The following is an 11,687-nucleotide window of genomic DNA, read 5'->3' as shown; positions in this document are numbered from 1 at the left end:
GAGATCCTTTTGGAAAAATTAATAAAAACTATACTCTGGCCCAAAATTACTAATAAGTGTTTCCAACACTTTTTATCCGTTTAGTCGCTTCTAACCAAGCTTTTGTGGTGTTGAGCACTTTTTTTCGCTTTCGCAATATACCTTTCACGAACTTTCATTAACTAAAATAATATTTTCTAACTAATTACACAAATTTGCATACATCTTCCTTTTTTCTAGCGTACGTATGCTCAGCGACCAACATTGCTTCCTATATGAAGCTTTCATACTTTGTCGCTTTCATGCAGCTTACGCCTCGTGTGAAGCTCTCTATTGAAGTACATGTGTTCGACATCAAAGCGTACAGATTTTGCCTGCAGCGTCTAATATGCGTCTATGACGCATAGCATCGTGTGCACCTTGCCTTATCCATATTAAATTGGCATCAGTTATTGGTGCGTTAACTTAAAAATCGTGAAAATTTTATAAAAATGAAGAAAACGCAAAAAATTACAAACATATACCACAAATCACAATTGCCAATTAAACTTCCTTAACTCTAACGCCATAGTCATAACCATATTTTTACTTATTCATATCAAATTTGCATCAGTTATTGGTGCCTTAACCAAAAAATTGTGAAAATTTCATAAAAATTAAGAAAACGCAAAAAGTTACATACATATACCACAAAAAATAAGTCTCTTAGTCAAAACGTAACCAAAACAATTAATAAAATCTGCAAAAAGTTATTGAATTCTTCAACACAAATATTTTTAGGTTATGAATATGGCAAAAACCCATAAACCAATTGGTTGGCTATGATATGGTTATGGCGTTAGCGTTATGGTATGGCACCATTAATCGATTACATTGATTTCCATAAAAGGGCCGTTCCATTGGTTTATCGAGCTCTGGCTCTGGCTCAAATCTCATTGGAACGATCTGGATCAACTTTATGAGAGCTGGCAGCACTAATATAAAACATCTGTTTTGTAGAAAATAAGAAGAAACGTACACACAATTTTAAGATACTGATAGAATTATTAACATTTAAATAGTTTCGCACGTAAGCAAACTATTTATTTCCCTTACATCATCTTCAAGTTGTTTACTCTTTCAGTGTGTTTGCTTTTAAATATGGCGAGATCTTTTATGTATACATAAATGTACACGTATTTAGTTCAGTGCTACTATGGCTCAATTATATGGTTGGCTCATCTCACCAGCTGTTTTTATTTTTTTCATTTCACTGGAGTAGGGATTGTCAGAAGGAGATGACAAACTTAAAAAGAAACCAACGAATTTACAACATTTTCTTACTACTTACAAATGCTGCTAAGTTTTATGTTTTCATTCCATTCCATTCGTCTAGCACCAACACGCTAATTTTGGCAATGTGAACAAAGGTATGTTATTGCTGTAGAGGTGAGCCAACCATATAGTTGAGCCATGAGTGCTACCAACTCAAAAGTTGTTAGCTGTAAAAAAATCTACTACAGAAAACGAAACGAACAGAACTGCTATACGGACAGAAATTGAACCAGATAAATATCAGGATCACAACGTTGTTGTTGCATTTGCATGTTAAATTTCTATCCGTATCTCGCTCAAGTCTCAATGGAACGTACCTAAAGTTGGTTCGATCAGCTGTTTTATCTGGTTATGGTTAAGTTTGGTCCTTTAATCGCTTACATTGATTTCCATAAGGTTGGTTCTATCAGATGTTTTATCTGGTTTGGTTATGTCACCATTAGCTGGCCCTTAAAAAAATCAACCAGAGAATCGATTCGGGTGGAAGAACTTGCTGCATTTGCAGGCGACCATGGGCGATTTACTTTGAAGTTAACATTCCTATGCGAACATACCGAAGGCCATATAGGCGAATTGTTGTCATTTGGGATGTAATAAGCACAGTTTTTGTAGAATGGACCGTAGATCCGAAACCGGTATTGCTGTGTGAATAAGGAAAATTCAACAATTTGATAAATGTTGGCGATTATCATTACGGGGGAAGAGAATTGAAGCAACTACAAAATGTTTCGGACGGATAAATCCAACAAAATAGATTTAAGCGAATTCAAGAGGAAACTTAAGCGTGTCGCCGACGGCAGCTTTCTATCATATCGACGCATCTTTCTGTTGTTGTTAGGAATTTGCATATTTTTTTATATTTTACCACCAGTATTTCGTTATCTATTTTTGAGTGCGCCGGAAGCAAAGGGTTAGTTGAATGTGTTAATCATATCGATATTCATATTTAAGCTTATTTTACTTACCATCAATAGATCCCCATATGCAATGCATGGATGATCGTTTGACACCATATTTTCTACAAAATTACGAACATGATGCTAATATACGTCACGTGCCACCGTTGCCGGAAGAACGTAATTACATACCTTATGTGGGTAATGGATATATAGGAATTGAAGTAACACATGATGCTTCTTTAAATATTAAAACTGGACGATCAATGGATTTGCCAATGCAATATCATCCTATTGTATCGGTGTCACACCCCAATGAAGCTGGACGAGAGGCGACAGTAGTTGAGTATTTGTCTGGTACTGCACATAGGTAAATGATGATAGCTCAAATTAGGTTATTTGGCAAATATTTCTTATTTTATCACCCCAGCAGCTTAGGCTGTTTAGAATATACCCGCGGCAGGTATGCCTGCCAAATGATTCAAGGGTTTGTGTAGCGCAGCCCTTTGAAGGGGTTGCTAGTGCAATCTATAGCTCCAAACCGATGCGAATCCTGTTTCTCATGGAACTAGGGGTGGGACGGCGGGATGGCCTAGGAAGGTTCGATGTGGTAATAAATCGTTCCCGAGATGGTCAGGCTTGTACCTTAATGATGCTTGGTAGCGGAACGTACCGGATTTATATCCGGCAAAGGACCATCAACACCAATAACACTCCTCAATACCTTCGGTGAGTGTCCTTATTGCTACAAAAACAAAAACAACAACTAGTAGAAAGAACATCCCAATGCTGGATCAATTTAAAGAGCAAAACGAAATGTAAAATAAGTATGTCCTGCTGAATTGTCGCCTAGCGCTTCATCATAGCAGACAAATGATGAGGCAGCTCCTACCCTAGACGTATAAGGAAACGTCTCCGTCAGTACTATCACCCAAAAAAGTTTTTGCAGCTCGCATGCTTAATTACACAATGAGTAGCTATTTTTTTAAAAAAGGAATAATGAAACACGCTATGAGAATTATCAGAAGTGGGGGGAAGGCGCGCATCACTGTGTTGTTGTTATTGTTGTTGTATTAGTTTAAGTATAACCCCATTTATTTAGTCACGCGTCACTCTGTCCCAACCATGTTGAAACTGCTTCTTTCCTTGCACGCCCTTACATTGATAGAACAGCCTCTGACTCAATTATTACTCAATCTCCAAGACTGCAAGTTGCAACGTGGTAGCTATTGCGGAATGGACAAAGGGACGTTCGCACCACCAAGGTTAATAGCATGCAACTGTAAGTGCTGTTGTTTTAGTTGCAATAGCAAATACCCTCCCCCAAGGTTTAGCGTCACGTATAGACAGTCCTTCGTCGTATATGATTCCAATACTAATATTTTCGGGAACGCATTATTTCCCCCTCTAATGTGGGTTCAACTCGAAGATATCCACGCAGTGGTATGCTGAGCACCATTGAGAGCGGCGAAACCGTTTTTCTTAAGCTGACGATATTTGAAGCTATATAGTTGCCGCGTTAACCGACCCCTATAACTATAAGGCAGGCAGGCAAGCACAATGATAGTATGGTCTACTTATGCAGTCGGTCTCCGCAAAAGAATGTGATACAATTTTGGAATCCGGCCTATATGATTGAAATTTAAAAATACGCAATGTAACAATGTTCTCTTGTTTATTTAGATTTCAATGCTTCTCCAACTATTTTGTTGCCTATACTTATTACGCACATCGTACACATCCAAGTGTGCTTATGCAAGAAATAAAAATAACAAATACACGAAACTCTATAGAAGAGGTGGAATTAATTTTTCCACGAATTTATTTCCAAACACCAACTTCACGTACAGTTAAACTGGGGTATGTAGGAAAGTATTTTGAAAATATGCAATTGTTTCATTTGGAATTAACTTTGATTCCCTAGTACATCAACTCAGTCGTCTGTCTTAAAAGATTTTGAAGTATCCACCGGCACCATTTTAGTTAAACAAGACGATACCACACAAGTGATTGTAGTTAGCGTCGTTAAACCACAAATAAATCGTATTATAGAACTAAAAAAACGTGGTTCCATATCTATCGTATACCCCATTGCGTTGCATTACTCGCAACCAATTACACGTGACAAGTTAACGGAAACTACACAAGATATGGAAAACAAAGCCATACAAGCTATGACAAAAGTTTTAAAAAAATTACAACCCAAGCCCGATGCACTACCAAATCCGCATGCATTTCATGAGGAACATATTAATGTTTGGGCGAATTTGTGGGCTACTGGATTCAGTATTAGTACATCTAAAGCAGAGAACAGTTTGAATGGTGATCGTATTAATGCCTCCATGTATGCAGTGCTTTCGCAAACACGTAGCTATGAACATGAAGAATATGCATCCTTGAAGTCGCCAACTAAGCAGGAAATCGCGAAAGCATTAACATATGCCGAAGGTTGTTATGATTCATATTATACGTTGCAAGCGGAAAATCTTTGGCTGAGTGCTAGCACTTTGGAAAAGTTAAATAATTTGGTATCATCATGGATGGTTACTCTAGAAAAGCAGGTAACTATTGACTAGTGCAATTAATAGTACCTACATGTATTATAAAAAGAACGTTTTGAGTTAAATTGTGCTTTCTAATTTTAGGGCTGTCATAATCTAATACGCGCTGGCGCTTCAGGTGTTATACAAGCAATGGTATTGAGTTTTGGCAGCTTTCGTTTTAGCAATCAACATTTGGAATGTAATATGCATCCAAAACATTTACATCGTGACTTTCATTTTCGTCGCTTGAATTATGGCAATAAAACACATGTCAATGTGACCATTACAGTTACCGAAGATAATAAGGCGGTTATTAATGTAGCACTTGATCGTTCAGATCGCAGTTATTATGCTTGCGATGGTGGTTGCTTAGATGAACCCGTTTTACTCACGTAAGTTCAGGAAATTTTCTATTTTCATGTTATATTTTATAATAAAACAATTATATTATTTATTTTTGTTTCAAGGTTCGATTCGAGCTCAAACCCAGAACAATAATTTTTTTCTAATGATAATTATTGTTATTATATAATTTTTCTAAATTTGAAAAATTGTATTTTGTTTTTGGAATAGTAAGTAGAAGATTTTTCAGACAACCTTCCATAGCTGGTTTTCATTAGAAAAAAATTATTGTTCTGGCCTTGAGCTCGAATCGAACCTTGAACCATTTATCAATAGGCCGATAAAAAAAAATCAATTATTTATTTTTGTTGTTATAGACAAAGTCGTCGTCAATTCCCGGTGAAATTAACAGAGCCGCTAACTGCAATTTTATATATAACAGAAGATAAACAACATATGGAAGAGCTGCATAAAGCTATACATGTTAAAGAAGTGGTGGAAGGTAGGTTCTTCTTTGAATTGTGAACCACTAGTTGAAACTATATATTCCAATTCCATTGGTCGAAAAAAAAAAATTATCATCGTAAACTCGTAGCCGGCTTTAAAGCTTATGCATTCTGAATGCTCTGTCAAATGTATTTTCTATTATTGTGTATGCATTAGCATTCATACCGTTGATCAATATGTATTAACAAAATGCATCCCTATTAACAGTTTTCGAAAATGCAAGTTTGAAACTCCCAAATCTTACATTATAACAAGAATGTGCAAGTGAAAATATGACCACTACTAGTATGCTCCAATGTTCGAAAAAGTTGTTTTTGAAATTTATCTGCTCAATATCACTCGATTTTGGTTTCGATTTTATCGTTTGAAAGATTTTTTAACCAATATTTACAGGTTACAATTTACGAAATAGGGTTTGCTGAAAATAGTTCCGTTAATATTCAATTTATGTAATAATACTCGAAATAAAATGTTCGAAAGACTATTCGATTAATTTTCGTGGAATTGCTTATCAAAATTTTCCAAATCACTTATAACATATAAATAGTCATATGTTCGAATATTTGAAAAAAACCTATGTTTTCCGAACCACTTATCGGATAGAGGGGTTTCGAGCAGGCATCCGAGATAGGTTTACGCAACCAAGATATAACTATTTTATCGAACATTTGTAAAGGCATTAAGTAGAAAAATCAATTGTTAATAACGCTTAACCTAGGCAACAGACCAATACCATTTTATTCGAATTTTCGAAATTAAATTAAATACTATTTCATTAATATTAATATTCCGAGATAGGTTGACGCAACCAAGATATAACTATTTTATCGAACATTTGTAAAGGCATTAAGTAGAAAAATCAATTGTTAATATCGCTTAACCTAGGCAACAGACCAATACTATTTTATTCGAATTTTCGAAATTAAATTAAATACTATTTCATTAATATTTGTTTATCAACATTTTTGAAATCACATCTGATAAATATGCGCCTGCTCGGATTTTAAAAAGTTTTTGTTTTTGAAATTCTACCGTTTTCAAACAAATTTTCGGCGAGGCGTTTTCGAACAGGAAGCTAAAATAAAGATATCTCCAGGCGTGTTTTGAGAGAGTACTTGTAAGAGCTTTAGTTCTTAAAATAAGCATTAATATCCCTTATATTAAAGTATCCGATCAATATGCTTTCATTCGAACTTTCGATATAAAATGTTGGAAGAAATATTCTCTTAAAATTCCTGCATTTGTCAACCAAACCTTTCAGAATCACGTTTATATGATGATCAGAATCACGTATATTTGATGTTCATGAAAACAATTTGAAGATGAAGCATTTTTAAAAAAAATTTATGTTTTTCAAACCGATTCTCCAATAGAGGTCGTCCGTACAGGCAGCCAGCATAAAATGATCTTCCCCTCAGCGGTCGATATTATCGCATGATCCATAAATATTTGTTCATTTTTTCAACAAAATGTTTGCAATCAAGCTTATGTCATTAATACTCGCATGTTCGAATATGAAGAAAAAAGTGTTTTTGAAAGTCGTTATTTAAACCATATTGCAATATAACAAACCTGACTTTAATTGGAATCTATTATGTAACGTGTTTCGATAAATAAGTGCAAAGCTTGTATTTATGGTGTTTCAAAGCAAAATTTTCGAATGTGAAATGATACGCGAGTCAAGTTAAATATCTTTGCTTCGTTAAAAATGATTGAAACCTACCCGAATCGAATTAGAGAATACGAGCCCAGTTTTTTCGAAAAAAATCGCACATAATTCTCAGCTCTACTACATACAATATTATTCTGCTTTATAAAAACTTGTTTCACATTTCTCACTCAACAGCCCCTGCGCACGAACAACACCTAATCGCGCTGCATAGGCATGGTAATCAATTGGGTGGATTGCCTACACTGTTCTGGGTATCAATTTGTGCAATAATCGTTGTATTTCATGTGTTCCTATGCAAATTGATTATTAAGGAATACTGCGAGCCCTCGGAAAAATTGAGATATCGTTATAATAAACCGTGACCATGAATAATAAGATTTTAGTGTATTCATAAAAATAATATTAATTAAATCTGTTAAAGTAGCTAGATAAATATTTTATTAATACCTATAATTGTTTTTTATTTGAGTGCTAATAGTCTTTTTCACATATACATATTTTATTTATGTATGTATGTGCTATGTATAATGTATATGGGCAAATCCCAAAAATTTTTACCTTTTTGGATACTCGGGTTTTACACACGGGCAAACAACTTAAGGCCAGAAAAAAGTACAAGGACATTAAGTTTGACCTTTTGACTATCCGATCTGATGATTTTAAAAATTAAGAAAGTTTTTGCAGAACTTTGAAACGTAAAAAACTTCGATTTTTACACTTTTTCAAGCGATACCCTTGATTTTTTTTTTTAATTTTTTCGATAAAATTTTGAGGCATCGCTGAAACGCTATGAAATTTAAACTGAATGTTGTTTTTGAGACGGAGATTCTAAACGTATGAGCAAAATTAATGTGCCCCTCCAATACTTAAAACCATCATCAATCAAAGTAGCGATACTTTTTTTTGTCATTTTCAATCAGACCAATTCTAAATATTCTCGCGGATTTTTTTATTCCCGCGGAAAATTTTCGAAGTCAGCTGTTTTGTCAATTGAAATTTCGTTGCGCGCTTCTTATTTTGTTTAAAAAATTGTAAAGTTTAATTATTGTTGCCAATTTGTTTGAAATTAAGAAATAAGGTATAAACAATGCACATTATTGCATTTCATGTGGTATTCACTAAAATTAGTAATAAATTGGTGCCACAGCAACATCAACAGAGGAGCATAGGAAGAACACCGGCGGCATAACACAAATCCGCCAGAGTTGCCTGCATTCATTCTGCAAAGCAATTTTCTGGCGGCCAAGTCGAGTTGAGTTCGCCTTTCGCCATATGCCAAAATCTTTTTAAGCCTTCTTAAAAAATCCTTGCGCAATTTCTGGATGGCTGCATTAAATATGCGAAGATCTCTTCCGTTGCTTATGATATATTTTTCGACTTAAAGAATATTGTGGTTGTTGTATTAACAGTGAGAATATTGTGGTAGAAGGTAAATACATATTTTAGCACAAATTTGTACAAATAAGTGTTCTTTCTTAAAATAACCAGTTTCCTTTAACTATTTTGATGCATTCCCTTTAATTTAACTAGTGAAAAAACTCCTATGAAATGGCAGAGAAATCTCCCTCTCCCTCACATTCATAATACCTACTTTTCTCCCATAACCGGTTTCCGCTTTTTCGAACATTGTTCAGAATTGGAGGAAAGGGAGAAGTAAAAAAACTCAAGGAATTTTTATTTAGAATACGAGGAATGGGAGAAGTGAAAAAACTCGCACGGAATTTTCGTTTAGAATTGGGCTGAATATTGACAGTTTTTTGCCTATAGCTTTTTGAGGCTACTGAGTATTGAAATTTGGATTATGCACGATAATAGCCTATCAGGGACTAAAAATACCTGGGGTTTCAAATTCGATGTGCCCCTTTCAGTTTTGAAGGTAGAGGCAGACAATTGGAAGCACTTGGTTGCGTAAATTTTTTTCACGAGCATGTTTTTTTTGTGGGCGCAGCTACAATTTTACTTTTATCACTTCATACCCGTTTACTAATTTTTTCTCTACACCACAGTAGTATACCATAAATTGCCTCATCTTGGAATATTCACGCAAGGAAAGTTATTGATGTTTGTACATGGGGCAAATATACCAAATTTTCGACAAAAATTGGCAATCGTCAAAAAGTGTAGAACAATTTTTTTTTGTAAACCAGGTTTAATTCAAAAGTAAATGGAAAGAAACACAAATTTAGTACAAAAATTAAAAAAAAAAAAATTCTACACTTTTTGACGATTGCCAATTTTTGGCGAAAATTTCGTATATTTGCCTCATGTACAAACATCAATGACTTTCCTTGCGTGAATATTCCAAGATGAGGCAATTGATGGTATACTACTGTGGTGTAGAGAAAAAATTAACAAACGGGTATGAAATATTTGACGGTTACCCGTTTTCATATTTTTGCCGATATCTCTAAAACCGGGCTTCGGGTATCAACAAAATTTTACCTAAATATACCCCACATAGATATGTACATCCTGATAAAATTTCAACACAATCAGTTAAGAAGTGTTTAAATAAGTAAACAAATTTAAGGTTTCCCGGGTTTTAATTTTTATCAATATCTCCAAAACCGGATCTCGGGTATTAAAACTTTTTTACCTAAACATACTTCGTTCACATATCTATATGTTTTTAAAGTTTGAAAAGAATCGGTAGAAAGGTGTTAAAATAAATGTGTTGCAAACTTTGCAGTAAAAAATGTTTGGCGGTTATTCGGTTTTATATTTTTACCGATATCTACAAAACCGGGGCTCTTGTATCAAACAAATTTTACTGCTGCATATATCTCCATATTTTGTTAAAATTTCGATATAATCGGTACAGAAGTGTTGAAATAAATGTATATTTAACATTGCGACCTCAATTTATATATATTTTGCTCGATCTTTTGACTATATCTTTTTGAGGCATTATGTAAGACTAGTAACGGCGATGCACTATAGCTCCAATTTACCCCTCAATGTTCCTAACAAAAAGACATTTGCGTGATGTCATGTTTCAAAAAAAATTGTTTTCTCCAAAAAAACCAAAGTTTGGCGGATTTCCCCGTATCTGTTATTTTGTTTTCAAAAACACACGAAATAACATTTGAAGTGCTTCAAAATTAAGACTTATTTAATTAACTTATACGATGCAACACTATTTAGGTATATAAAGAAATAAATATAATATAATTGAGCAAATAATTGTAGTTTTTAAAGAAGAACTATCTAAAATAATTTTAAACTCTAAGACTTTATTAAATAGTATGTGTTTGTACATATATATGTATATTAAATGTCGTGCAAATTTACATAAATAAGCGTGTTTTATTCAGGTTAAGAAAACTGTTTTTATGTATTGATAGTTATATATTTAATACATGTATATGAATTATGCGCTAGTGTATTTACCAAAAAAAAACTAATTATATTCATATTTATTAAGTCAACAACAGTAACCTTACTGACTAGATTTAGAAAGTAATTTAAAACTAAATAACAATTACACTAAAGATCGGATAAATCTTTTCGATAGTAAGACATCATTTATGGTGAATAAGGACAAAACGAAGTACCTGCTGTCATCAGGCAAAGAGCGCATGTGCGCCTTAATATCGAAATAGTAAGACTTCGTTTATTTGGGAACCAGCATTTACAAAAACAACGGCAGCCGCCGTGGTGTGATGGTAGCGTGCTCCGCCTACCACACTGAAGATCCTAGGCTCACGCCTTGGACAAAGCAACATCAAAATTTAAAAAACAAGTTTTTTCAATTAGAAGACAATTTTTCTAAGCGGGGTCGCCCCCCGGCAGTGTTTGGCAAGCACTCCGAGTGTATTTCTGCCATGAAAAGCTCTCAGTGAAAACTCACATGCCTTGCAGATACCGTTCGGAGTCGACATAACACAAATAGGTCCTGTGCCGCCTATTTGTAGGAAAATATAAAAGAAGCACGACGCAAATTGGAAGAGAAGCTCGGCCTAAGAACTCTTCGGAGGTTATCGCGCTTTACATTTATTTTGTTTTATGTCGCAGATGATCATTAAGAGCATCCATATTTTTCTGCAAGAGCAATACATCTGATGCAAATATAAGCCAACTTCCTTGATGAAAACAACAAATTAAATTGGACAGAGAATATTCCTTTTGGCACCCCAGAGATTGCTAAGAACTTATTTTCAATTTCAACAAATAAAGTTCTATTTGGCAAGTATGGTTTTAACCATGACAGAAATGTTTAATTGTAACCTACATATGTGTTCAAAATTTCGGCAGCAGTAATGCAAGAGAAACTGTATCAAACGCCTTGAAGAAATCTGTATATATAATATCAACTTGATAATCATTCTTAAACGCGGAAACATAGAAGTGTGAAAAACAGCACGATTTTTTACGACACCCATGCTAACATGGATAGATTGTTCCTTTAATAGCAAATGCTAACTTCTACTTTAC

General features: G+C 34.3%; 1 protein-coding gene across 2 annotated transcripts; it reads left to right on the top strand.

The window, feature by feature from the left end:
- Positions 1–977: 977 nt before the first annotated feature.
- On the top strand, positions 978–10,552 carry LOC137241050 (uncharacterized protein KIAA2013 homolog). 2 transcript variants are annotated; one of them, XM_067768205.1, is made up of 8 exons: positions 978–1,048; positions 1,690–2,203; positions 2,268–2,559; positions 3,873–4,049; positions 4,114–4,750; positions 4,835–5,124; positions 5,452–5,576; positions 7,428–10,552. In XM_067768205.1, the coding sequence occupies exons 2-8, from the start codon at positions 2,017–2,019 to the stop codon at positions 7,613–7,615; spliced, it is 1,896 nt and encodes a 631-aa protein (XP_067624306.1). In that variant the 5' UTR covers positions 978–1,048; positions 1,690–2,016; the 3' UTR covers positions 7,616–10,552. The 2 variants fall into 2 exon arrangements, with proteins under 2 accessions (XP_067624306.1, XP_067624307.1); XM_067768206.1 differs by lacking the exons at positions 978–1,048; positions 1,690–2,203; positions 2,268–2,559 and adding an exon at positions 2,751–2,918.
- The last annotated feature ends 1,135 nt before the right edge of the window (positions 10,553–11,687 follow it).

This window comes from Eurosta solidaginis, chromosome 2 (genome assembly GCF_040869045.1).
Source record: "Eurosta solidaginis isolate ZX-2024a chromosome 2, ASM4086904v1, whole genome shotgun sequence".
NCBI lineage: Eukaryota > Metazoa > Arthropoda > Insecta > Diptera > Tephritidae > Eurosta > Eurosta solidaginis.
The sequence above is the reverse complement of the archived record's forward strand: the minus strand, read 5'-3'. Positions and strand labels throughout refer to the sequence as shown.